The 27051-nt window shown below is 39.9% G+C and overlaps 1 protein-coding gene across 1 annotated transcript in view; it reads left to right on the top strand.

Annotated features, from left to right (window-relative positions):
- AFF1 (ALF transcription elongation factor 1) overlaps positions 1-27051 on the top strand; it is a 174197-nt gene that overhangs the window by 106575 nt on the left and 40571 nt on the right. Inside the window, exons 5-7 of the mRNA XM_016213073.2 lie at positions 18345-18389; positions 23683-23769; positions 25175-25211. Coding sequence (XP_016068559.2) covers positions 18345-18389; positions 23683-23769; positions 25175-25211 — 169 coding nt within the window. The remainder of the gene's footprint in view (positions 1-18344; positions 18390-23682; positions 23770-25174; positions 25212-27051) is intronic.

Raw genomic sequence — 27051 nt, 5'->3', positions numbered from 1 at the left:
TAAGGTACAGGTTCCTCTACAAGTGTGCTTAATTAGTAGGGTATGAATGTGACTGTTTTGGAGAATTTCCAAACTATTTTTCTTGCTGGATGTCATTTTTTTCCTTTAGCATTTGTCATGCTGAGAATTTTGATGTGTTAACACTTAGTTACAACTAGGGATGAATAATAAGTATATAATAGAATATGTAATCCATGGACCGCTAAAAATACTTTGGATGTTGTTGGAGGGAAGGAGTGTTGTCCTATGAACCAAAAGGTTGCTGGTTCGATCCCCAGTCAGGGTGTGTATGGGAGGCAACCCATCAATGTTTCTCTCTCACATAGATGATCCCCCCACCCCCACCCCCACCCCCACCCCCCACTCAACAACAACAACAAAATCAATAAAAGAGAATAAAAGTATGAGTAAATGTAGTAGATTCACTCTTTGCCTTGACTTAGGACCTGAAATTTAGGTAGTTTTAATAGATTTGAATGTTAAGGCTTAAAGAAATATAAGTGGGGGGTAATGTTCCTAGTGGATAATGCTGTGGAGTCAGAATACTTGGGTTCATTTTCCTCCACTTTTAAATGGTACAATTCTACCTGAGCTACCAGGCTGTTGTGAAAATGAAGTGAGATCTATTTGCCTAGCATATAGTAGATGGTGGGATGCCCCTCCTTCCCTTGACATGCATGATAGTGAAAGCACATTCACACACTAGGAAAATTGTATGTTACCTGTCTTCAAGTTGTCTGTATTGACTTTACCACTGTGTTTAGACATCACCAGGACACTAAGAAGTGTCCTGAAGTTCTGGATTGGTTTGATGGTGTTTCTCAGTTGTTGGTAAAATCATGAATTTCTGTGTCAGGTTTAATTTCACTAAAGATTTAAAACATGATGCTTTTTAAAACAACGGACTTGAATAAATATTTTATGACACTAATAAAGTATTGAGTACCTGCTGTATTTTCAGGATTCTAGAATTGTATCAGTTGTGAGGACTGCATGGGGCTAGTTCGAGCTTTTAGTTGTCTTTGGGCATCATGACACAAAATGGAAAAAACAGCAATGGTTCAGAACCGCAGGTCATAGAGCATTAATTTTGTGGTCTCGGTCACAAATCCAGAAAGACAGGCATGAGTAGGCATATTTTCATATGATTTGTGAAGGCTTCCTAAATCGGATACAGAAGATGGTGACACTTTTATAAACTAGTGAAGCAGGATGATTTTACGAGGTAGGGGAGTCAAATACCCAATTCACCTTTTGGATCAAAGAGTATTGATTAGTATGTGAACTTCCAAGAGTGTAGGGCACCAATCTTTATTTTAAGTGACTTAATATATGTTAGGAAAAATATATACTAAAACATGAAACCCAGGATTTCATATATTTTGTGGCCTAGAATGAGGCTAAGTGAAAATGTGAGTTGATCATAAGATGATATAAATAAACTAGTACAGGTAGTATTACAGTAAGGCATCACTGTCAAGGTAGTGTGAAAATGACTGAAGTTTGGATAAAACTGCTTTAGACTATATTTTGAGTCATGGAGGAAAACATTTCAAGTTCGGTTGGAGATGGAGCAGTGTCATAGAAGAAAGATAAACTTGAGGTGTAGAGGTGACTTAAAGCTCTTCCTTGCCTTCACTAATGAAGGACCTCTCCATGTCTGACGAACTTTCCTCAGTTCAGAACTAAATTTCTCCATTATTTTCTTTCCCCCCTACCTCAGTCCAACTGGTGGTTCTTAATAATGTTTTTACTAGTGACAGCTGCTACTGCTACTACTGTTACAAGTACCATGCTGTGGAAAGTTTTCTGGGGTCAGGAATATCTTTTAGAAGGCTTTTGTAATAATACTTCTTGAAATTTATTTCTGACTGTGCCAGCAGATTGTTCTGCAAGTTGTTATGTGGTATACAGGATTTGAAGGAGACTTGGGTTGAACTCTATCTGAACATTTTCAGAGGTGAAAACAGTACCAGGGGCCATAGATTTTTTTCAGGCTATCAGAAGAGGGTAGAGCATCACTATATGGTAATGCTAAGATATAGCTGATTTAGATAAGAGTATTACAACCTGTGTTTTAATTTCCTTGCTTGCTGACCTAATTATTTGTTGATTGTCACTGTGGAATAGCTCATGGCATTCATCCTTAAGAGCAGGTCTTATACCAGAAGCCTCAGAATGGAGAAATTCTCAATATTGCTCTAGTAGTTGATTAAGTAACCCCCCCCACCCCCAGGGTTTGGCTTTCCAGTGGCCCATCATTGCCCTGTTGATTTTCAACCTTTTACACATAAACTAATTACTAAAATTCTGCAGCACACCAAAAATATTTTTTGCCGATCTAACTAAAAGAATAGGTATGATTTTGATTCATTCACACCCAACAGCTATTGTGTTGGCTGCTGTTGTCGTTTTTTTTCTTTGACAATCTAAGGGAAAAGAGGTCAGTGCCCCTGACTAAATAGTCGGGTATTGCATGTTTTAAAATTCTTCCTGCACACCTATTGAAAATCACTACTGTAGACTCTTCAGGAACGCTGACGGAGAAGAGCAGTGTTGACATGACCAGTCTTTGCTTTCCCCTCCTAGCTGTGCAACTTTTCTCAGGGGAAGCCTTTTTGCTTTCTCTTTGTCCAACATATGGCTTCATATGGGGGTATCCTGCAGGGCAGAACCCTCCAGGTTGATCAGCACTGGCCTGGTGGACAGCACCACAGCCCCTGCCCTGGCTCCCTCCCTCCTAGTCCTCAGGGCCCAGGATTCCAGCCTCTACATACTATGTTTTCTCTACATTAATTAATTCAGAATTCATTAGAAACATATTGCATCCACCAGTGTTCAGTAGGTGGTGGCTTCCTCAGAGCTGGAGAGATTTTTCTTGTTGCTGGGTAAGTCAGGGTGAGGTGCGAGCAAGGTTTGTACTATACGGTTATTAAAAGATATGAAATTTGTTGTCATTCATTCCTTCAGCATTCCCTTCCCCATTCCAGAGGAAGTTTTCATAGACATTCATTAAGTAAAAGTTGTGTTTAGGTGATGATGTGGAGAAGTGGAAAAGCTTAGAATGGAAGAAAGGGGGGAAGAAAGACAGACTTATGTGTCATGGTAGGATAGTATAATAATAAAAGCGCTGTCTATATTTTATGGAGAATGTACTGTGTACCAGGCACTGGGCTTAAGCTCTTTCCATGCAGTGAGCTTAATAGTTGGTCCCTGGTAGAGTCATGTCTGGAAGCTGTTGTGTCAGACTCAGAACCTAGCTAGCTCATAAGTACTACCCTGAAAGGTCAGAACCACTGGGGATGACTTGGAGGAACATCTGAGATTTTTGAGAATCCCCCAGTTTGCAGAGTGTGCTCAAGTTTCTTCCATAAACTGCAATGAGAAGCTTAAACTTCACAAGAATTACTGTGTGCTTCTGGGCAAGTAGAGAGTGATGAGCTACAGTGAGAAGTGGATCCTAGGGTATTGAATTCACGTTTGTGGCATAGCAGGATTCCAAATCCATGCATGCTGTAAACTATCAGGGCTATTGATAAATCCACAGAGTCAAGGACCTTTTGGATGTATATTTAGTGACCATAAGTATCACCCAATCTTTTCTGCTTCTATAAGCTCTGCGTAGAGACTTGATGAAAGCAATAGGTCAGCCTTCCTTCCCTTTGTAGCTGGAACTCAGTTCCTATAGAATGTCTTTGAAAACATGTATTTGTAATATGTCAAGGTTGATTTGGCCACAACAACAAAAATTTGAACACACTGAGTATTTTTCAATACTTAGTTGACTATTATGATTTTATGACTCTGATTTTTATTTCCCATTGATGTGCTAGATAAAAAGTAATTATATAGAGAACATATATACCCATAAAAAGTTTTTTTTTAATGTTAGGTTTTTTTCTTATGCATAAAATTGCAGTATTATGAACTGCTTTAGTGTTAATGAGTAACCTCAATAAAATATTAAGATGACTATATTGAGGGATAAATTTTAAAAATTTAGAAAACTAAGATAATTTGTTTTAAAATTCATAGTGTTGCAATTACTTAAATGATTTTCCCCCCCTCTAGATTGTCATAAGTTCCTTTGCCATTAATCTGTGTGTGTGTGGGAGCATGCGTGCATGCATTTATGAGGTCGGGCTATAAGGTGAGCATGAGAATTCCCTTACCTGCTCCATGAATAAGTTGCCTTTATACTTTGTCTTACTGATATGTATTTACACACAATACCTAGTGATAGAATTAGTTATATAGAAGATTGTAAACTAAATGGGGTTTTTAGTTGACACATCCTCAGGTGTAATTGTGCAGACACACCACTTATTAGGTGGGGTTTAATAGGAACTCCCACTGGTGCCTGAAAGATTTTCCTTATGTACTATCAGCTGCCTTAAATCCAGTACGTTTTTATATCGACCTGTATAAGCAAAGATTAAACAATTTGGGGGTTTTGCAGGGAGATGGGAAGAGTTGAGGACTGCCCATTTCCATTTCTTAAAGCTGTATGTTTTTAAACTATGAGCGTGGTGCTTTGCACAAGTCAAAACTGCCAAAGGGACAGATGTTGCCAATTTCAAATGTACAGGGGGAAGGCAAATATTGCTAAGCAACGGTGTACTTGCGAGAGCATTTTAGGAGCAGAGCCAGGGGAGTTATGCTTGGGAGCACTCGTTGCTGCTTATGGCTCAGTACTAGGGAAGAGATTAAAAGTTCTTCCCTGTCAGGGCCTCCATTGCAGCCGCCAGCACAAAAGACAGTGGCCTAGTGGCAGCCATTAGGGGTGCCAAAGGGATGTATGAAAACAGGAAAGCTTGTTTGCCATGTAGGAAGGCAGTAAGACATGCTCACAAAGGTAAGTGCCCCACAGTGACCAGGAAGCGCAAGCCTGAAGTTCAGGCGGGGAAGGAGGAGGCAGGAGCGGGCCTCAGGAAAGCCTCCTTCCCCTGTCTTTCCCCAGCCCTCTTCCTCTCCCCTCTCCGGTCCCTGTCCCTTATTTCTCCCTCTCCCCTCCTTTTTCCCTCTTTTGCCTCCAGTTAGGGGCTAACATCAAAGAAGGATCAAAGTAACCTGCAGTTTAGTGCTGCTGTGCATGTGACCTTATGAACAAGGTAAATACGCTTTCCAGCCACAGGTATTCGGCCCCTCCCACGGCCCCTCCCTTGGTACACCCTTGGTAGGCAGCAGGCAGGTGGCGTGAGGTTTTTTCTCTCAGCTGCCCCTGGAGACTTGGAATACCTCTTGAGGTTTGCATGGTTGTTGGTTTGGATTATGGATTTTTCCTCTCTTCTCTGTTTCTGTCTCTTACTAATGAAATAATGGAGTAAGAGTAGAGAAAATATACTGTTATAGTTTTGTTTTTTTAAAATTTATCTCTGTTGTTGAAAGTATTACAGATGCCCCCCCTTATCCTTCATTGCCCCCTTCCACCCTGCACTCCCCTCCCCCAGGCCTTCAGCACACTATTGTCTGTGTCCATGGGTTATAATGTTATAGTTTTGTACCTGTGCAAAATCACAGCATAGTTTTGGAAAATGTGTTTTAAGGAAATTAAAAACATTTTTAAATGAGCAGTTCCTTACCACTCAGATTTTTTTTGTCCGGCTTTCAAGCTCTGGTCTGGAACTTCTGGACATCTCGGCAAATGTTGATGGCTTCTTTTGCCCTCTTAAAGTAAAGGTATAAATCGAAGATATCGTCAGTTTAAAAGCTTAAATATGTGTGTGCACACGCTTGTGCACTGGCTTGCACCCGTCTGCCCCACCCTCTCCACCCTCCTCCACCCTTGTCGCTTCTCCCCTCCCCCCAGCTTTTATTGCTTTGTTTTTGTTTTTCAGCAGACAAATAGAATTTAAGTCAAATTTAAAAGATTGTACAGCTCCTACCCAAATATAACAAGTATTGATTTCTCCTGGTCTGGGAATATTCCAAAGTGATCATGCTTCAGTATGGGCAAGTGCAGCAGACAACTTCTAATGTGCTTGTAGCTTTACGGTTCTCATTTATTCAGCATACTTTGTGGTCACATACCTGCATGTATGCCGGGTGTTAGTTTATGTGATGAAGGTCTAGTTGGAGAAGATGACAGTGTTTCCATTTTCCCCTCAGAGGATAAAATGTGCTTACTCTAAGATTAAGCAGCAGTGAGTCTTCTATCCAGCCATGGGAGAGCTAAGAAACTAGGCAGAAATAATGAGAAAAGAGGGAGAACCCTAGCATTATTATATTGCAAACTCTTACTTGATTAATTTGAATTCAGTTGTACCTTTTTGGCTTTTTTTTTTTTTTAAATTAGGAAGTATGTCATAAAATGCCTTGGAGAACCGTTAACCCCAGACTTGGGAAGCATTAGAGTTTTCTAGTGGCTTAAGTCCCTCTCAAGTAATTTATTTTAAAAGACAGTGTTCTAGTTAAGTCCAGGAGAAACTGGTTTATTTTGTTCTACAAACACCTTTCAAGAGAATTTTATTAAGGAAATAACTTTTTGACATTGAGATTCCTCTTAAAAGTTTACCTAAAAGAGAGTAAAACAGATAAGACTTACCTGCTCAGGAGCCAGTCTAAAACTTTCAGTTAGCCTTATTGTGGTAATATACATAATAATGCTTATTTTTACAGAGGATTTGGCTGTCTACCTATTAAAGAACTTCAAGTTGAAAGAAGAATCTCTCTTTTTTTAATGGCACATGCCCCTCCCCTTCACAAACTGGCACTGATTATGATAATGTCAGGAAGGTGAATTAGGCTCCAGGAGCATTTTCCCAGCGGTGTGCCAGGTGTATGGAAGCCAGGAGGCAGGCCACAGCTGGATTTATGTACCACTGAGATACAATTTACTTCTGCTAGTTTGAACCTCCCATCTTTTAAAGGCAATTTTCAAGGGGAATTGCTTTTGTTACTATTAGAATAATTGCCTATTTTTCTTATTTTCTCTGGCACCTAGATTCTGTATTCTAGAAGAGTTTAGAAGGAAAGGGAGAAAGCAGGAACTACAGTCCGTGCGAGAACATTTGGGAGTTATGACAAATGTGGTTGAGTTACACTGTCTGTGCCTTAAAACTCTCAAAAAGTTGGAGTCTTGGGCCAGGGCTCTGGATTAAAGGCAACATTTTGAGTACTTTCAAAACTTGTTCGTTGCATGCGTGTGTCAGTGTGAGGGGACAAGAAGGGTCACAAAAGAGTGAGAGAAATATATTGAGATGGAGAGAGATGCAAGGAGAGCCACTGACGGCTTCATGTCTTCAAAATGGGCATAAACCCAGCGTTCTCTCCTATAACTTTAAGAATTTTCGTCATATATACTCTGGATGCTCACAGCTTTAAATTCAGCAGGTATTAGAGGACATTTACTTTTATTATTATCTCTTAATCCTCACCCTAAGATACATTTTAGAGAGAGAGAGAGAGAGAGAAACATGGACAATCAGTTGCCTTCTGTACAAGCCCCAACTGCAAATCGAACCCGCAACCTTTTGGTTTACTGGATGGTGCTCCAACCATTGAGCAACCCAGCCAGGGCTAGACTGTATTTAATCAGATCAGTTTTGCTGAAAGTCTGATATAATTTGTCAATACTTTCAGACCAAACTTACATACAAAGATAATGCAGGAAAAAGAAAAAAATATTGTCTATAAGAGATTTGGTGGAATTAGTAAGCTTTTTTTCTTCCTAAAAAGAATAACTGAATCTGGTTCTCAATAGATTATAGAAAAGCAAAATAGCCTCTTAAATGTAGGTGCTCTTTGATGATAGGATTAAATAAACTGTTTATAACCATTCATAAATTTTAATATTAAATAAATTGTACTTTCCCAGAATGCCCTTTGGCCCTTTTATAGACCCTGGCAAGTAACCTGCTTGGTGGTTATCCAACATTAAAGCCAAAAGAAAGGGAAATTTACTTGTTCAGAATTAAGACATAAAGGGCAAGGCCATCTTTATTTGCCTTCTCTCTTCTGTGTTTATTATAGTATCAGTAATCCCCAGGGTAGTTTGAAGCTCAGATCGTTTCCTCAGAGTATATATCCCTCTAGCTTATTGCTTCGGTAACTTTCTTTACTTTTTTTTCTTTCCTGGGTTCTGTTTTTTTATTTTTAAAAATTACCGATGCCAGGAGACAGACAACAAACACCTAGCCCAGAGGGGACTGTTGAGATTACCGCTGGAATAAGCCCAGGATAAAAATCTTTATGTCTTTTCAGACAAAGGGTGGATTAAATGGCTTATCTTATTCATGTGACTTCAGCTTCTTTCATCCTCATCCAGAAACTGATGGAAAGTTTTTCTTCTTGTGACTCTAGTCTTAGCTTATGCGGAGCTCGGGGGGGGGGGGGGGGGGGTAGAATGTCCAGGCACCTTATGAAATATAGAATTAGACTGGTTCCTGAACATTGTTTGCCCTTAAATGTGGTAGAGATGTGCATTCAAAAAAGGAGCAGTGATACAGGTTTATGTATCTATAAATCTGGTCATGGTCGACGTAGTAATTTAATAGTGTTGCTTTAGACTCAGAACCATCAGTTAATACGATTTTCGAGAGAACAGGTGTCTGTGTGAGGAAGTGGGTGGAGAGAGACGGAGGTAGAGGCTAGATGGGGGTGTGGCAAGCCTGGTGACAGAACACCATCAGACTGCAGTTTAGCACCTTTGCAGTGATATATTTTAGTTGAAAGGGTACTCATGCTTTGCAAATTAATGCACCCACTCAAAAATAAAAATTAAATTGTTTCAGTAAGAATTGGTTATGGAAGGGGAGATAGATCATATAGTTGGACCATTTGAAAGAACTCATTAGTTTATCTTCACTGGAATGGAACCAGTATCTAGACTTGTTTTTTGTGGTGCCTTTTTTTTTTTTTTTTTAAAGCAGTTCTTTTTAGCCAGTCTTAATAAATCATTTATGGTTGCTGGGCCCACAGTGGGCTTCATGGGGTCTCATGATCTTTCATCAAAGGCACAGTATTTTAGAGACTTAGACCAGTGATTTTTCAGTCTTTTTCATTTCATGGCACATATAACCTAATTACTAAAATTCTGTGGCACACCAAAAAATGTATTTTTTGCCGATCTGACAAAAAAATAGGTATGACTTTGATTCATTCACACCAAATGGCTATTGTGTTGGCTGTTATCATTTTTATTATTTGACAATCTAAGGGAAAAGAGGCCAGTGCCCCTGACTGAATAGTTAGGTATTGCCTGTTTTAAACATTCTTGCAGCACACCGCTGAAAATTGCTGCCTTAGACCACTGAGGATTTCTGGTGAATGGTAATGGTTCACCGCCAAAAGTTAGAAAGTTGATGAATAACTGAGATTAGACATTTTACTGTCTAACAATGGTAATTTTTTTACATTTGTTTTTCATCCAGGTACTTTGTTTTTAAGTCCATTCAAACCTATCTCAGGTGTATCCCTCACCCCACCCCTCTTAACTTTTACACCAAGAAGCTAGTTGACATATTATCATACATAATATCTAGTGAAAAGATTTCTGTGCATCTGTATCAGCTTTAAATAGCATTATTTTTAAAAAATAGCTGTTTCATGTGACTCTACAGAAGCTTTGAAGATATATTAAAATTTACACACTCATGTGATCTCTGGAAATATAGTAATAAAATAAACCAGTCCTTTTATTACTCTCCTTATATTTGTTTATATATTTATATCAAGTAAGTGCAGTTATATATGTGAACAACTAATCATTGTTCTTATTTATTTAAACCAGGTCTTAAGAACTAGATCCTAGGTTCCATAATTAAAAGATGCCTTCTTTTACTAAACATCAGAACAGAACTACCAGAATATTTTAAGCAATTCAGTTAATATAAATTCTGAGCTATTATAAGTATTTATATACTTTAGAAAAATAATCTGACACTAATTAAAGCAAATCACTTCGCTGATATCCACATGACTAGAAATGAACAAACTATTCATATTGATCTTTAAAGTACTGATAGTTCAAAACCCTTCCGTGTAGTTTTTTTTAAGATTCAGCAGTGATATTCAGGATTGTGGTGTTTTTTCTTTAATTTTTAGATTGTTTTTCTTTTGTTGGTGAAAAACAGACAAGGAGGTGATATAGTTTGCCTATATAAGAACAGTTTATATAAAGGTGAAGTTTAAAAATATTAAGGATATTAGCTCTCATTTAAAAAATTTTTTTATTAAATCTGTTGGGGTGATATTGGTTAATAAAATTATATAGGTTTCGGGTGTACAAATCTATAATACATCATCTGTATATTGTACTGTGTGTTTACCACCCCAAGTCAAGTCTCCTTCCATCACTATTTATCTCCTCTTACCCTCTTCTACCTCCCCCCACCTCCCTTTCTCGTTTTTAATAAGGGAATTGGAGTGCTAGGACATCTTCCAAGCTTCCAGTATTCTCTTTCAGTGTTTATCCTGGAGTATTGCTCAATCGCCTGTCTCAAGGACGCATATACCCTTCCCAACCCAAGCATGCCTGAGGTGTCCCCTCTCCCACCAGTCATGATCTCATGTAACTTTCACATCTGAAACTTTGCTCTCTGAGAAACTCATGTCCTTAAACTGCACTTGGGCAACTATTCCTTGGGTGAAAAACATCTGATTGGGTTGTTGATTGTAATGGAATGTAGTCATAATAAAGAGAACTCTTTTTTTCAAATTGAGGATTTCTCTATCTTAAAAAATACTGTTCTGTGAAGTTGTCTGGAGTTTTACAAACATGAATGAACATTGCTTCCAAAATATAGAAAAAAATTCAGAATTCACTTACTCCATAATTGCTTTTTGGCAAGCTCATGTTTCTGGTTTTGTTGGAAATACGACGAGATGACAAAATCAAATTCATTTATTTCACAAATATTACTTGCATATTTGTATTAATCCAGAATTATGCTAAGGCCCTTGGAGATTCAGAGATGAATTAACCCCGGGCCCCACTGCAGGAAGCTGGTCTGGAGAAGACAGATTAGAATACCATGACCTACCATTCAGAGTTGAAGGTCACTGGACAGTCAGGTTGAAGAAGACTTCCAGAGAAGGGCAGCTTGTGTATGTGGCACCCCTGCTTCCACACTGACTGCTCTTTTCTAGATGCCTTTGTATGCATAGAATTGCTTGGTCTTTTCATAATAAACTTTTGTTGGATGATCACTGTAGGTGACCTATAGATTGCTCATCATTTTAAATCATCTTGTCCTTTATCAATCTCTTTCCTCCTCTCCTTGAAAAACTTATTTGGAGAACTATAGAGACTTCTAAAATTAGCATAACATTGTGTTAGCCTTCACATCTGGCAGATAGTTTCATGTTTAAAAGAGGCTTCCAGGAAGCAAGCAACTAACACTTTGCTGCATATTGGGAGTTTATCACCTTTAAAAACTATAGAAAACCTTTCCATATTTGAAAATATCTGGGAAGGGCCCTGGCTGGTGTGGCTCAGTTGGTTGAGCATCTTCCCATGCACCAAAAGGTTGCCGGTTCGATTCCCAGTCGGCACATGCCCAGGTTGCAGGTTCTGTCCCTGGTTGGGGTGTGTACAGGAGGAGGCAACTGATAGGTGCTTCTCTCTCACATTGATGTTTTTCTCTCTCTCCCTTCTTCTTTCTCTAAAATCAATAAAAACATTAAAAAAAAAAAAAGAAAATATCTGAAGAGAGATGGAAGATGTTTGTTGTTTTTTTAAATTCTCTCCCAAGGATATGTTCATTGATTTTAGAGAGAGGAAGGGACAGAGAGAGAGAGAAACATTGATTGGCTGCCTCCCACATGTGTCCTGACCAGAGATCGAACCCGTAATCCAGTCATGTGCCCTGACTGGGAATCGAACCTGCAACCCTCCTGGTGCAGGGGACGATACCCCAACCAGCTGAGCCACCCGGCTGGGTGGATGTTTAATTTTTGGAAGGGATAGTTTAACAAAGTTGGTTTGTAACTTATATAATAATACTATTTATTATTTGTTCTTTAAGAAAACCGTTAAGAGTATATTATTTTGTTTTCTAACTCATCCCACCTTACATATTAACAACCTATAGATTTCTTTTTAAAAGAAAATGTGTACTATGATGTGCCCATAAATCTGTCCAGGGATTTTAAACCTTCTTACCCTAAAATTCCGGGTGTGGATAGTTTAGGTAGTTGCCCAAAGGGCATGATACTTCTGAAGTAATACTCCTAGCACCTTTATTCCTTTTCCAGCCAAGGTAGGCACACCCAGGCAGCATGAGTGTTCTTGGAGTCGGCCTAGCTGTCTAAGTAATTTACTGTGTGTTCAGGGAATAACGTTAATTTTATGTCAAAACCTTGTTGAGGCAGGCCTTCTGGTTTCCTCCTCTAATCTGTCTCTTGGAAATACCGATTATGGCACCTTAATGATAAATGCTTGAATTTATTTGTAAGGCATTAGCTTTAATGTGTATTATCTTCTTCCTCAGAACAATCTTACGAGGCTTTGTGTGCTTTATGTGACCGCTCAGTATTTAAATGTGACTGACCAAAAACGACACCCCCCCCCAAAAAAAAACCACCCACCCTACCCCTTTCTTTCAAGAACTATATTATCTAGTCTAGGAAACGAGTGAACTGGCGGACAAACAATGTGTCAGTCTCGATAGCATGGTTCCCAGGAGCACCTCACGGTCCGTGAGGGCAGGCTGGCTGATCTGTGCGCAGTTCGGTGCTGTTAGAGGGGCCACCAGAACGCCAGGAGGAACTGGGGCACAGTGGGGTGTCTCTGGGAGAAGGAAGGTCACATAGAGGAGGCTAAGAGAAAATAAAGCAAACGGGGCAGAAGACATTTAGGTGTCTTTGTTATCTCATTCTGATTTTTTATTTTATTTATGAATTGATAATATATTTCATGATTCTGAATTTAAAAGGTTAAAAAGATATACAGTGAAAATATTCCTCCTACTCTTACTGCCCAACCACCTAGTTCTACTTTCTATAAACGATTGATGGCATGGGTTTCTAGTTTGTTATTCCGGGTGGTATTTTATGCATAGTAAGTAACTCTACAGACATGTTGTTTTCTCACTGTTATTTTTTCATTTATAGCAGTATTGGCACAGACCTCACCTTGCTTTCCCCCTCGTGCTTAACAAATCTTAGAGATGACTTCAAGTCAGTACACGAAGAGCTTCCTCCTCCTTGTCATGGCTGCATGGTATTTCTGTGTAAGCGGCATGTACCACGGTTCTGCTAGCCAGTTTCCTGTAGATGGGCATTTAGATGGTTTTCAGTATTTTCCTATTTACAAACTAGGCTGAAGTGAACAATTTATACGTATGTCTTTTCATACATGTAGGAGTTGGTGTTAGCAGTCAGATTGCTGGGTCAGATGCTGAGAAATTAGAATTTGGTAACTGTTGCCAAATTTCTGTCTTCAGAAGCTGTGCCACGTTACCCTCATACCAACCACCGCGTTCAAGTGCCTGTTTCCCCACATCTATCTCATAGACATACTCAGTATTGTCAGTACTTTGTTTTTTGGTTTGCCAATCTGATATGCGAAAATAGTTTCTAAAAGTATCTCAAAGCTTTTAAGGAGAAAACAATGCAAAACAATTTCCTCTTTGTCCCTAATATGCTTATTTCCATGTGGTTTGCTAATTAAGATGTTGGCTTATAATTCAGACAAGGAGCAACGTTTAGTAAGTCTTTGAAGCTCTTATTTTTCATATTTGAGCTCTGAGACTGAACACATACCAGCAGGCAGCGTGTGCTTGGTGGTTCAACAAGGTGGAACAATTCCCTGCTCTTACAGAACTTGTAATCTGGAAGCAGCAGAGAGAAAACGTGGGGTGCTTTGACCGGAAAGCACATACAGCTGTGGGAGCACATGCAGTTTCAGGAGGAAGGAATCAGGGATGTTAAAGTTCTTCATACCAATTCTGTGGAGCGATTCGGATTGGTAATGTTATGCCTTCACCATGAGGAAGCAGTCCCAAACAAGTTGAATCTTATCCAGGGCTGCAGAGTCAGAACTAGAATCCAAGATCTTTTGGCTCCCTCCCTCAGGGTGCTGCCTTGGTGCTCCCTGCAGCTCCTGGTTAGTGATAACTAAGCCTTTTTGAGAATCACATTGTTATAAAAGTGCTGCCCTGTTGAAACTTGAGAGACTTAAAACACAGTATTGCGAGAGCCTCCTAGTCTCAGTGGTGAGATATATTTCTTCTGTCCAGCTCTTTTTAGCTTATTAAAACAAACCATGTCATGCGTAGAAGACATTTACTGACATTTTATTTTGGTCTCAGTGCATTTCCTTATGATGACGCAGTGTCACCCCAAGAGGAGTGAGGAATCAGACCAAGGCCAGCACTGCTGCCTTTCCTGGTCTGAAGTTTCTGCATAAGGGGTGGGTCTAGGGTTGATGGGTGCCGTTAGTGCCGTAGCTTTCTTCCCCTGTCAAGCTAACGATGGTGTATCTTACAATAGATGATACCAAATGGAGGAAATAATAGTCTATAGAGTTTAGTGCTATATCAAGTACAATATATTCAATAAATAGCTGTTTTTAAAATTTATTTTTATTGATTTGAGTGAGAAACAAACATAAACATCAATTTGTTGTTCCACTTACTTAAGCATTTATTGGTTAATCCTTATATGTGCCCTGACCAGGGATTGAACCCACAACCTGTGAGTATCAGGACAACGCTTTAACCAACTGAGCTGCCTGGCCAGGGCCACCGCTATTATTTTTAAAAGTTGAATGAATTTTGGTTCTTTTGTTAAGGCCATACCCCAGTAGGGAAGTGAGGTCTCTACTGGGAGATCTGTCTACATACAGGGCACCGGGAGGGGAATGCTATCTCCTCTAGGCACCTAGATATTGAGAGAGAGACAACAGTGAGATTTGCAGTTTTAAGTGCCCTGCAAACTAGAGCTTCCTGGTTCCTGCAACTAGCTTAGATCTTTGAGGACGTCTGACCTGATCTTCAGCCTTAACTCTGCTGTGCTTCAGGCTGATTGTTTACTCTTTGGCCTCAGTGTTAAAGGGTGAGAGCCTGAGCAGCAGTGGCAGTGCTCAGCTGGAGAACCCGTGGGGAGAGTGGATTTTATGGAAGGGATTAGGCCATAATGGTTTGTTGAACCACCCCTCCCTTTTTGGAAAGTCTCCTCCCAGTGGCAGACTTGGAGGTGCCAAGTTGTACTTGATTAAACAAGGCAGCCTGTCTTTCCAGATCTTTCTCTGCAAACACATCTGAAATACCTGTACTCTAGTTTCAGTCTCTAATTTGGGTTGGGGGAAGAGTGGAGCTACGAGTCTCCGGTAGGTGGAACATAAAATGGGCTACTGCTATACAGATTGTATTCTTACCTCCCCTCTTTTAATTGCAGTTTTAAAATGTATCTTGGTACACACAGAAGTATTTAGGGGTAAAGGGGCATTAACTCTAATTCTCTAACTTACTTTCAGACAGTTCAGTGTAGATGTGGGAGAGGGGGTGCAGGGTGGGGTATAGAGAAAACTATAAAGCAAACATGTTAGAATGCCTGCATCTGGGGAATCTGAATGAAGGGTTTGTAGGAATTTGTTTTACTGTTTTTGAATTTTTCTGTAAGTATGAAGTTTCTAAAGAAAAAGTTAAATGCATATCTTAGCATCTTTCCATGCAAACACATATATTTACATTATTATTTGAGGTCTGCATGACGTGCTGCTGGTCGTACTGCAAAGGTCCTTAGCTGGACTCCTGTTGTTGGTCATTGATCATGTCTGGTTATTTGCCATTGAAAACAGTGCTGCTTAGAGATCTGTAAATATGATATAGTCTCAGGTATTTGAAATGGCATCCCCAAGCCCCTTTGAAACATTCCCACTTCCATAATGAATCTTATAGGAAAGTTCACAGTAAATTAACCAATTAATGCTTGAAGCTAAGACTTTATTTAGAGTTTTTAATAGGTTATATGGTGATTGTTTAGCAATTTGTATCTTACCCTGATACTAATAAACAATAAGCTATAGAAAAATTTCTTCAGTCTTGGTTCATCTAAAGTTATAAAAATTTAGAAAAAAATGAACCTTTTAATGACATGAAACATCTTCGCTATGCGTTGACCACTTGAGTAATTATGAAGATTAGAAAATCTTTTAGTGTTCTGAAGTTGTAGCTTTTTTACCTCATTCTGTTGGAAGCAGTGGGCAAATCTTTTTTGCCCTAATTCCGACATGCTTCACTTTTTCATTGATTGCCAGATTTTTAAAAATAAATTTTTAAAAATTGATTTGAGAGAGAGAGAGATTTGTTGTTCCACTTTTTTTTTCCTAATCCTCACCTGAGGACATTTTCTCCATTGCTCTTCAGAGAGAGTGGGAGAGAGAGAGAGAGAGAGAGACAGACTCAGAGACACAGTGATGTGAGAGAGACACATCAATCGGCTGCCTCCCGCATGCACCCAGACCTGGCTGGGGATCAAGCCTGCAACCGAGGTACGTGCCCTTGACCAGAATCGAACCAAGACCTGAGCCAATGCTCCAACCACTGAGCCAAACCGGCTAGGGCTGTTGTTCCACTTATTTATGCATTCATTGGTTGATTCTTGTATGTGTCCTTAACGGGGATCAAACCTGCAACCTTGATTGCCACATATTTTAATCGGACTCCCCTTCTCATTCCAGCAACAGATAGGATGAGGGGACTATTTGACCAGAGTCAGCGCAGTCATATGCTCTGTTCTGTTGATTCACCTTCAACTCCTAATTGTTATTTTTCCTAATGATGCATGCGAAAAGTTGAGACCATAGAATATAATTACATTTTACCCTTAGGTCAAAACAGCATTCATTTCTCTAAAATATTTGACATTTTAGCAGAAATGATAAAACAGTATGACATTCCTGCTACAATGTTTGGTTACTAATGTTTGATTCAGTTTTTAGGCATCCCCTAATGATTTTGAAAATGGAAAGTTGGGTAAGCAGGTCTAGTTGTTGACGCGCATAATGTCTAAAGTCAGGCTAGATGGACCAGCAGATAAAAGGGAGACCCGTGATTCTTTGCTTATACTTCCAGACCCCACCTCAAAAATAACAGACTGCAAACATTTCAATAAAACCTGTTCCGTGAAATGCACATGCTTTAAAACCAGACCCAGGCAGGTCAGATCACATTGGAATTTTGAGATGCCCACTGGATTCAGTTCCAGGACAGTGTGAATGTTATATATGTTCTTTTCTTTCTTTTTCCTTCCTTCCTTTGAATAGACTGGAATTAGGGAAACAGGTTTATAAACTCTAATTCATGCACTAGCAGTCAGTGCTGTATTAAATTACACTCATTAGAAACAAGAGCCAGGAAAAGAGCTCTTTTCCATCTACTTTAGCTGTGAGTCAGATACTGCACCAAATTGACGAGCAGACTAGCGCTTTCTACACGGCAGTGGCTACAACAGGAGGGGTGTTTGTTGTATGGAACTTGCCCAGGCACTTGGCTCATGAATTGACACACACTAGAAGTTACTGTTCCTTTGAAAACCATGACGTTATGGGTTTTGTTTCATGTCCCTAGTTAAGGAAAGGTTTGGTTTTTTTAAAAAGAAAAAAAAAAAAAGATTTAACTTTTCCATTTTCTTTGCACTTAAAAATATAAAGACCATAAAATGATGTTTCCTAGATATAGTCTGACAGCAGCAGCCATCATATGTTTAGCTGGGGATAGCAAAGAGGTGTAAGTAGTGGACCTGTTCTCCAACACACCAGGTAATCTCTCTCCTTAGGGTCTTTCTCTGGGGAAACACTGTGTGTGTGTGTGTGTGTCTCTGCATATTTGTGTGTATATAGTGTGCATATAAAAGGTCAAAATGCTGACTCAAAGTAGGGCTAGAGACATTTAGCTTTAAAATGAATCTTTGGCAGGTTAAAATAGTGCCAAGAAATCTCTCCTTAATTGGATGTTGGCCTCCTTACTGTGTGGGCGTATGCTAAGGTGTTCAGGTCATTGCCATCTTTGTGTTCATTTAATTTGGCTCACTGAACAGATGTTGCTATGAAGGAGCAAACTGTGACACTGGTTTTATCTCCTTCTGCCTATCTCTACTTTGGTTATATTCGTTATTCCCCTAGATTTAAGAATATACTAATTTTCTTAACTATGTACATTTTCCATTGGAAACTTTTGACCTGGGGGTCATAATTTGTCCCCCACGATTAGGTCCAGTTAATCTCTCTGTCTTATTTCATCCAGAATGTGAAGTTCCTAATATTTAGCTAGTAAAAGGTAGGCCGACGTGATTTTACTTATGAGAGTTGCTATATTAATACCAGCATGGAATACTCTAGTTGTGTGTGTTTTGTTTTTGTTTGTGTATACTAATATTTTCTTCCTCCTTTTCACTTTCAGCAGACCTACTCCAGTGAAGTCCATTGTGTTGAAGAGATTCTGAAGGTGATTTCTTGTTTTTGTTTCTCACTTGAAGAAATATTTAAGTAGGCAGGCATATATCTATTTACTTTGACTTTAGTGAAAAGTTGCCATTCCAAACCCCTTTACACAGCCCCCGCCTCCACCCCAGACACTTCCAAAAGCAAAATTAACTAGAGCAGTAACAGAGGCAGTCTAAGAACATCATCGAACTCTCTGGCAGATTTTATTAATAAAAATGAAGCCTTCAAACTGCAAGCCATCTGGACCAGAGTTTTGAGACCTCTCTCCAGTTTTGCTTGTTGACCATGAACACCCAGGAGAGAGTTGCCCACTTCTCAAGGGGGGCCCCCTGCATAGATGCAGTCAGGGAGGCACCAGCTCCTCAGTGGTGCTTGACCTACACCTCTTGGTGGTTCGTAGGTCGCACCTCATATTTGTAGCCGCATCTTCAGTGAGACTGAGTTTGGGGGTGTGTGGCAGCAAACAGAAAGTAAATGAAATCTTGAGACCTACGAGCAAGGCTTATTTTTTGCTCTTGGTTATTGAGTATGCCGTGAACATTTGTGCTGGTTCTACAAATACATCACTGAATCCGTTATCCATTTGTTCGAGTTTTCTTCCACAAGGATGACATGTTCTTTCTAGAATTTAGTTCCAAGGGGGCAAATTCCTCTCATGAACCAGCATGCTTTCTTTTTATCAGAAAAGAATTGTATGTACGGTTATGTTTCCCATTTTGGCTTTAATTTTCAGGAAATCTAGAGCTAAATTTAATGCTCAGCAGTAGTAATGGTAATAATCTAGGGTTTGTTTGTTCCTCATGCTCCCTCTGTGGCTTTTAATTATATTCTTTATCTTTTGCTGTAAGTTTTCTAATTTTTTTTTGAAAGTACGAGAGAAATATACCTGACACATGTACCTATTAATTTATATCTCTCCTGCTCACTTTTTCCTCAAAAATATATGTTTACCCAATTTTTTCTTTAATTTTTAATCGTAAAGTATTAAGTGAGGTGGATCTGAAACCAGTAATTAAGTATATTGGTTACCTCTCACTTGTGAGATTTTAATAAAAGTAGTGTCTAACCAGGTGTTTGGGAAATATTTTTGTTTTACAATCTTTTGTCCCCTACTTTTGTAGTTAGGATTTTCCGAGAAAGAAATACCTTTAAGGAAATATACTTTGTCCTGCTAAAAACAGGAAATATATTTGTCAACCAGCAAGTAAGATTAATAATAAACAAGTTATCTTGATCACGTTTTGTCTCCCTCTGGTAGGTAGTTCTGAAACACTTGGATATGGTGAGGCATAAAGACAACAAATGACTTAGTTAGAAAGTATGGCCTAGCATTTTCTCTGAAGTTGTGGGATTTGTTCTGTAGTTATTTCCAAGGTAGATGCACAGTGTAGATTCGTTGTCTCTGCACATGCCCAGCGCTAGGCTTTGATGTGTGTGATGTACAACTGTCGGATCCTCTATGTAGGGTGATGGCATTAGAGCAGCGAGCGCCTTTAATTAGCTTGTCCGTCCTCCCCCTCCTCCACCCAGCGTCACGTTAATGAGGTCGTCCTTGGAAACGCCTGGAAGTAAGTGGTTACTGTAAGCAACAAGTGAGGACTTTTACTTAGAAATTATAAACAGACCAACTAGAAGCATGTCCTGGCCTAAAGACGGCATAGGCTTTTTGCATAGTGGGGACTTGGTCTGTCCCCTTCTCTTCTCCTCTGTTTGTGGCCTCAGTTAAGCTGTGTGTCCTCCCTGAGCCTCGGTTTCCTTATCGCTAAAATGAGGTCCCTGGGCTGGCAGATGATCCCCAGGGGTCTTCCAGCTCTCCCTGTCTGATGATCCCCGGGGTTCATTCCAGCTCTCATTGTCTGATGTCGACCCATATGCTTTCCTCTTCCTCATGGTTCCCATTCTTACCTGTACCAGCAATATATGAAGATGGCCAGGAATCCTAACACAAATCTTCTGATGGGCAACAGAGGCAGTAAATAGTCTCTAACAGAGGAAAATCAATCATGGAAGATACTGTTTTGTTCTCTAGGGGAAATATTAAGGGTGGAAGTGTTTTAATGAAGGGGAAATGGTAGCCTATATTCTACAGGCTGATGGAGTAGGAAGACAGCAGACAGACACTGCTGGAAACCAGGAATTGGTCATCAAGTACAAGGATCCAGACAGGGCAACGTACCCTTAGGGGGTGAATGGAAATAGCTCATATTTTCTGCTTACAGTGGCATGGCTTCTTCAGCCTCTTGGGGGAATAATGCAGTACTTGTGGATGTTACGTTAGTGCAATATTCCAGTCACATCGGTACAATGAGTGGTAACCGTATTGTGTGTTTGTTCATGCATTCGTTTACTCAGCAAATACCCATTAAGCTTCAAATACTTTTCAAGGCACTGGGGATGCCATATGAATAAGAAGGAGTCCTTGCTCTCATGGAGGTCATATTAGGGAAGAGGAATACATAATAAAATGCCAGATATTGGTAAGTGGTATGAGTCATAGCAGGCAAATGAACAGATGACTAGGCAGAAGAAAGAGTGCAAAAACCTTGAGATGGGAACAGGCTGGTGTGTTACAGAACGGGAAGGACTAGACAGTGTGTCTAGAGCAAAATGAGCGAGGTGGAGTCAGCAGCTGTGTCACCCAGAAGGCCAGAGCTGAGGCAGTGCCAAGTATTTTACCCCCACTGATGTGATAAGTCATTGTTGAGGCTGGGAGCAAATTCATGACCTTGTGATTCTGGGCAGCTTCCTCTCCTTATGGCCCCAATTCTCTTAAGGCCTAAATCTCTGTCCTAAACCAGACATTCAGGGGAATACATCAATTCTTTCAGACTACCAGCAAACCACTCAGGGCCTGAAAGAGTTTATGCACATTCCATCTGCGGAATTCAATAGCCAGGACAGCCTTGGGCATTGAGAGTACAATGGATGTTTTCTGGGAATAATTGGTGACTAAGAGTCATAGATTGGAATTCTAAAGAAATTGGAATTTTAAACAATTCTAAAGAAATTCTTGGAATTCTAAAGAAATCCTGGAAAACTTAAGGATGATACTTTCAAACACCTTCTCAGTTATTACATGTTTTACATTGTAGCATTACAGTGGTCCCATAGTTTAAAGTGTAGTCAAATAAAACAGCAAGGAGCTCTCTTTGGTGCAGTATTGAAGTTCTTTAAAAGCTAGACTTTTAATTAAAATTGTAATGTTTTAAATTTTTTAAGTGCCTTCCATGCACCATGTAGTCAAGCATTTTACATAAATTACCCATAACACTTTGGAAAATAAGTGGTTTTAGTCTACCTGTTATTGAGAACTGAGGCTCAGAGAACTTGGGCTCACATGGCTGGTGAGGGTCAGAGTTAGGATTCCCACCTGGGTCTCTGGCTCCAGAGCTCTTAGTGTTTCCAGTATGTTTTAGTACAGAACTTCTCCTTTTTACTGAACTAAGCCAATGGCTAGACAAGGGGATGCTTTCACGTGTAATAAAATTTACTCACAAAAGGCAGCATCAGTTATTCTGCTTGTTACCATGCCAGGCCATTTATGTCGAACCTGGGCTGTAGCAACCCAGAGAGTGACTATGGGGACAGGCCAGGAAAGATGTGAACCGAGGTTGGGATTGGAAATTACCTGCAGACCTCTGTGTCCAGCCTTTTGGAGGATCAGTGGGTGTTTCTTTGGTCATAGAGAGGTTGGTCAGCACTCTGAAAAGAATGAGTGTTACAATACACAATGCATTGTACAGGGGAGGTACTCCAGCCTGATCTGGGGTCATCAGCTTGCTGGTAGAGAGTTGCCTGTCGATCTTTAAGCCAGTTTGCCAGGCAGGTCTGACACATGTATCGTGAGCAAGGAAGCATCCCCTAAAGGAGTCACTCACACATGTTTGTGTCTTTCCACAATGCCAAGTTTATTAGGGGAGACCTCTCCAGTAAGCCAGTAAAGCCACACACAGGTAGAAGTGAGAGTAAGCGTCCAGTGCAAAGTTCCATTCACTGGCATCGGCAGGTAGAGAAGCAGGCATTGGTCTCAGGCCAGACAGCTACAGTGGTGCACGAGTTGGGTGGAGTGGGAGTTCAGTAGGGCTCCGGGCATGGCCTCTGGCAGCTGAGCTCGACCACCAGGCAGTCAGAGCTCTGAGTTCTTATAGCCCCCAGTGGGTGGGGGTCCCACCCATATCAATGTCCAGATGAAGTCTTTATTCGAGTGTCCAGACTTGTGATTTTGAGCATTCCGGGCCCCTCCTAAGGGCGTTCACGTATACTCCATTACCTCAGTCTTGACATAGCACTTGACATAACTGTCATGGCTGATAGTGACTCCATATTGGGTTGTCAAAAGTGTTCAAAGCATCCACTCTGTTCTTGCTCAATACATGTGGGGATAGATGTTTTTCTCTTAGACTGGAAAGGGAGGAGGCCCATACCCTGTGCTCTCAGCCACTGGCTTCCTGGGCACGCAGTCCAGTCGTTTTTGATCTCAGTTTTCTCATCTGTAGAACAGAAGGGTTGAAACTAATGATCTCTGGTGCCACTTTAGCTCTTTAACAAAGTGTGTGTGTGCACATGCACATATTTGTGATTGGGCACCTTTAATTTGACATTGTTTCCCAATAATTTTTTTTAGCAAAGTAAAATATAATTTATGAATGTGCTTAGAAAAAAAGATATCAAGATAAATATATTAATTTGTAAGATTTAGAAACCTTGCCTCTATGAAGAGTAAGTAGAAATTAAATTTCTGTTAATGGAAGGGAGGGTAATTTTTTAAGGCTCTCTCTTCCAAACAGTTCTTACGTACTAATAGTGTAGATCAGGGAAGGGTCAAATCCATTAAAACTCTCCCAAGAGGAACAAGTGACCTGAATTACTTGTTTGCTTAAGTCAAACAGGAAAGTTCTTCTTTCTTTGAACTTAAATAATTCCAGGAAATGCAATAAAGAAGCTGAGGGAGAAAGAAAGCATTGAGCAGAGACTATTTTCATAGTTATATAAGCTCTGGTAAGACCTATTACCCTTTATACTCTTTATAATATTCAGTGTTACGATCATTCCTGTTCTATGCTCTTATTTTTTTTCAATCTGATTTCCCCCCCTCAGTTTTGTAAGTTGGACATCTTCAGCTTTTGAACATAGCGCATTAAGTAGGACTTTTTAAAAAAGTAAATGAAATAACTTTTAAAGTTTCACTTTTCATTTACCATCAATCCATTCTACATTGTTTAGAAAGTTAACTTAAGTAGTAATGAATGTTCTATTTATAATTGACTTTCTTCCCTTCCCAAATCTCTTTTCAGGAAATGACCCACTCATGGCCTCCTCCTTTGACAGCAATACATACGCCTGGTACAGCTGAGCCCTCCAAATTTCCTTTTCCCACAAAGGTAATTCCTCACAGTTAGCAGGCACTGCATGCACAGTGAAAAAGTCTGAGGCATGATTGCAGTGACCCAGATTAGTCAGTTATTGTTGAACTCTTTGGTGATTAGGTTAATATTGCAATTAATTTGACTTTTAAAGTGTTTCATAATGCTTTCAAACACTTATTTTCCAAAATTATGTCAGTAAGAACATCTTACATTTGTATACGGTTTTGTAGCTTATGAAAGCATTCAGGAGTTTCCAATAAATTCTCTCATTTGAGGTCATTACCTGGAGATGGGAAAACAGGTACAGGAAAGTTTAGTGAGTTAGGTTGTGTGATTCCTAGTTTAGAATTTAGATATATACGTATACATACATACATCTTATACTACTCACACTTAAATTTTCTTAAAGTTTAACGTGATCAGCTATACTTGTGCTTTTTTTAAAAAATATATCTTTTTTTTTTTTTTTTTTTTATAATATATATTGATTTCAGAGAGAAGAAAGGAGGGGGGGGAGAGAGAGAGAGAGAGAGAAACATCAATAATGAGAGAGTCATTGATCGGCTGCCTCCCGCATGCCCCTGACTGGGAATCGAGCCCACAACCCGGGCATGTGCCCTGACTGGGAATCGAACCCCGATCGCCTGGATCCCAGGTTAATGCTCAACTGCTGAGCCACGCCCAGCCAGGCTTTTAAAATATATCTTTATTGATTTCAGAGAGAAAGGAGAGAGAGAGATAGAAACATCAGTGATGAGAGAGTTGTCATTGATTGGTTGCCTCCTGCATGCCCCCGACTGGGGATCCGGCCTGCAACCCAAACCTTGATCTCCTGGATCCTAGATCGATGCTCAACCGCTGAGCCATGCCCAGCTGGGCTTGTGCTGGTTTTCATAACAAGCATTATCACTAGCTGACTTACATGTTTCTGTTGTAGTATTTGTGAGTAGTGTATTAAAAATAAAAACATTACCATTTTTCTTTTTTGCGGGGTGTTGTACTTTAGGATAGCCTTCAGAATATAGAAATATTATCTTCAGATCGGTGTTCTGTCTAGCCTGGTGTATACATGTACACTGTTAATAAATTGTAGCTATTCCTTTCAATAATGTTTTCAAAAGAGATTATGTCTACCCAAATCAGTATTTGCTACATTTGATACTTTACATATTTTCTAATGGTAGTTTTTTTAAAAAGATGATTCATTATTACTGATTTTAAGGTAAAACGTTATATATACTTTGTTATTTTTTTAAAAATTCTTTACTCACCAAAAGAAAAATAAACTCTAGGAAAGAAGGGAAGCAATAAAACCTACTTTATGTAAAAATTAGATTTATCAGTGGTGAATAGATTTAGACGTGATGCAACCTTAGATTTATAAATCTTAATAAGTGGAGATTTTTATTTTTATTTCTAGGATTCTCAGCACATCAGTTCTGCAACCCAAAACCAAAGTAAGTAAATATGTGGAACTGATTATTGCACTGAAGAACAAAGCTTTGTTTTGACTGGCTTAATATTTTAAAAAAACACACACAGCAACACCGAAAGAAACAATGAAAAATACCCAGCAGAGATGAAGGCTTCCTGTGTTGAAAGGGAACGCAGGGCAGGGCAAATATAGAGCTGCTCTTTAGATGGAATTTCAAGTTGTTGCAGAGTTCATGAAGCTGTCTTAGTAAAGTCCTTAACAAATATAATTTACTATTACCTGACACATGGTCAACATCTTGAATGAGACTCTCAAGCATTGTAATCCAGGAATTGTATGCAAGGGTGGGCAGAAGTAGGTTTACAGTTGTGAGTGACTTTCTTTTTCGTTAATAAAGCTATTGTAATAATCATAATCTGCATGCCTTTTTCCAGTCAAACAGCAGTTAACCTACTTTTGCTCACCCCTGTGTAAGAATGGGTTGGGATATTTTGTGCGGTTCTTGTATTATTATTACAAAAAAGTAAGAAACTTTTATGAAGAATACAGCACACAGCTTCTTTAGCCCCGTTATATGTATTTGCTATATAATTCAATTTTGAGCCCCATTTATGGATTGTAAGTACTTAAAAATTCAGGGGGAAACAGAAGAAAGCTAACTGTATCTAGTTTTTCTCTTCAGTAACCCTGATAAATTCTTTCTGTCCCAACTACATGCAAGGCATTTCAGGCCTTACAAAATTGACTAGACTATTTGCAGTCATTTAATTCATTAATACTTTGTGGTAAATGCCCAGGTTATGAAGTTTTAATCTTCAAAGGATGGGGAGGACCACAGTAGGTTGTATGTTGTATGTCAGGAGAGGGAGGTCAGAGGTAGATGTCCCATGGAGGTGACTCTTCTTCACACCTCCCACCTCATTCTTTTCCCTTACTTACATTTTACCCCCTTGATTATTCTATTATTTAAATTGGATGTGAGGAGAGTAAAAAGATGAGAAAAGCAAGAAACAGAGCATCCTTCCTCTAGAGCAGAGCTGGGCAGACTAGAGCCTGCAAACTCAACCTGCTCTGCAGCTAGTTTTTTTAATAGACAAAGCCATACCCGCGCACTTATTTAAGGTATAGCATGCAAAGTGTAAAATGTACTTCTGACTTTTACAGAAAAACTTTGCTGCCCTCTGCTCTAGAGATACTAGATAAGGTCTGGCAAAAAATTAACTAAATTTCCCCCAAATACAGAGAAATAAGCCTGGGCATCTTGTCACAGTAAGTTGTGTAAGTAGCAAGGTAAAATGAACAAAAATCGATGGCTGCTCGAGGAGATCGGAAAGTCTCTTTCCCAGCATCCCGGCAGCCTGTACAGAGACAGCGCAGGGGTGGAGTGGCGTGGGTCTGCGGGGGGCCCCAGCCCAGCGGGCTGGACTGCCGGGTGCTCCTGTACCTTCACTTGCTGGGCCACCAGCTGTGCAGATCCTGTGCCTCCCACTGGGTTACAGCTTGATGGCAGCTCCTGGTGTAGAAAGGCTTTCTCATCCTGTAAACTGATCTCCCCTGTTAGCAAATGTAGTTGAAGATGGACTGGTAAGTGCTCCTTGTCCAGGTATGGGTCGTGGTCCTCTCAGCCTGTGGAGTCATGGGGGCCAATTCTTGTTGCTCTGACGAGAAGTTTCACTCGCCGGCAGGTCTCCTGTAGGTCTTGGCTCACCCGATGGTTACCCTGGGGTCTTATACCCTGCCTCCGCTTTGTCCATGTTCTGTGGAACCTTTTTACCTGGGTGGGAAATGTGGTCTGCATGGGGCCTAGTTGGACCCTAAAGAGGTCTAGTTGTATGTTGGATGAAGAGGGAATAGAGTTTATG

This window comes from Miniopterus natalensis, chromosome 1 (assembly GCF_054644295.1).
Source record: "Miniopterus natalensis isolate mMinNat1 chromosome 1, mMinNat1.hap1, whole genome shotgun sequence".
Lineage (NCBI taxonomy): Eukaryota > Metazoa > Chordata > Mammalia > Chiroptera > Miniopteridae > Miniopterus > Miniopterus natalensis.
The sequence above is the reverse complement of the archived record's forward strand: the minus strand, read 5'-3'. Positions and strand labels throughout refer to the sequence as shown.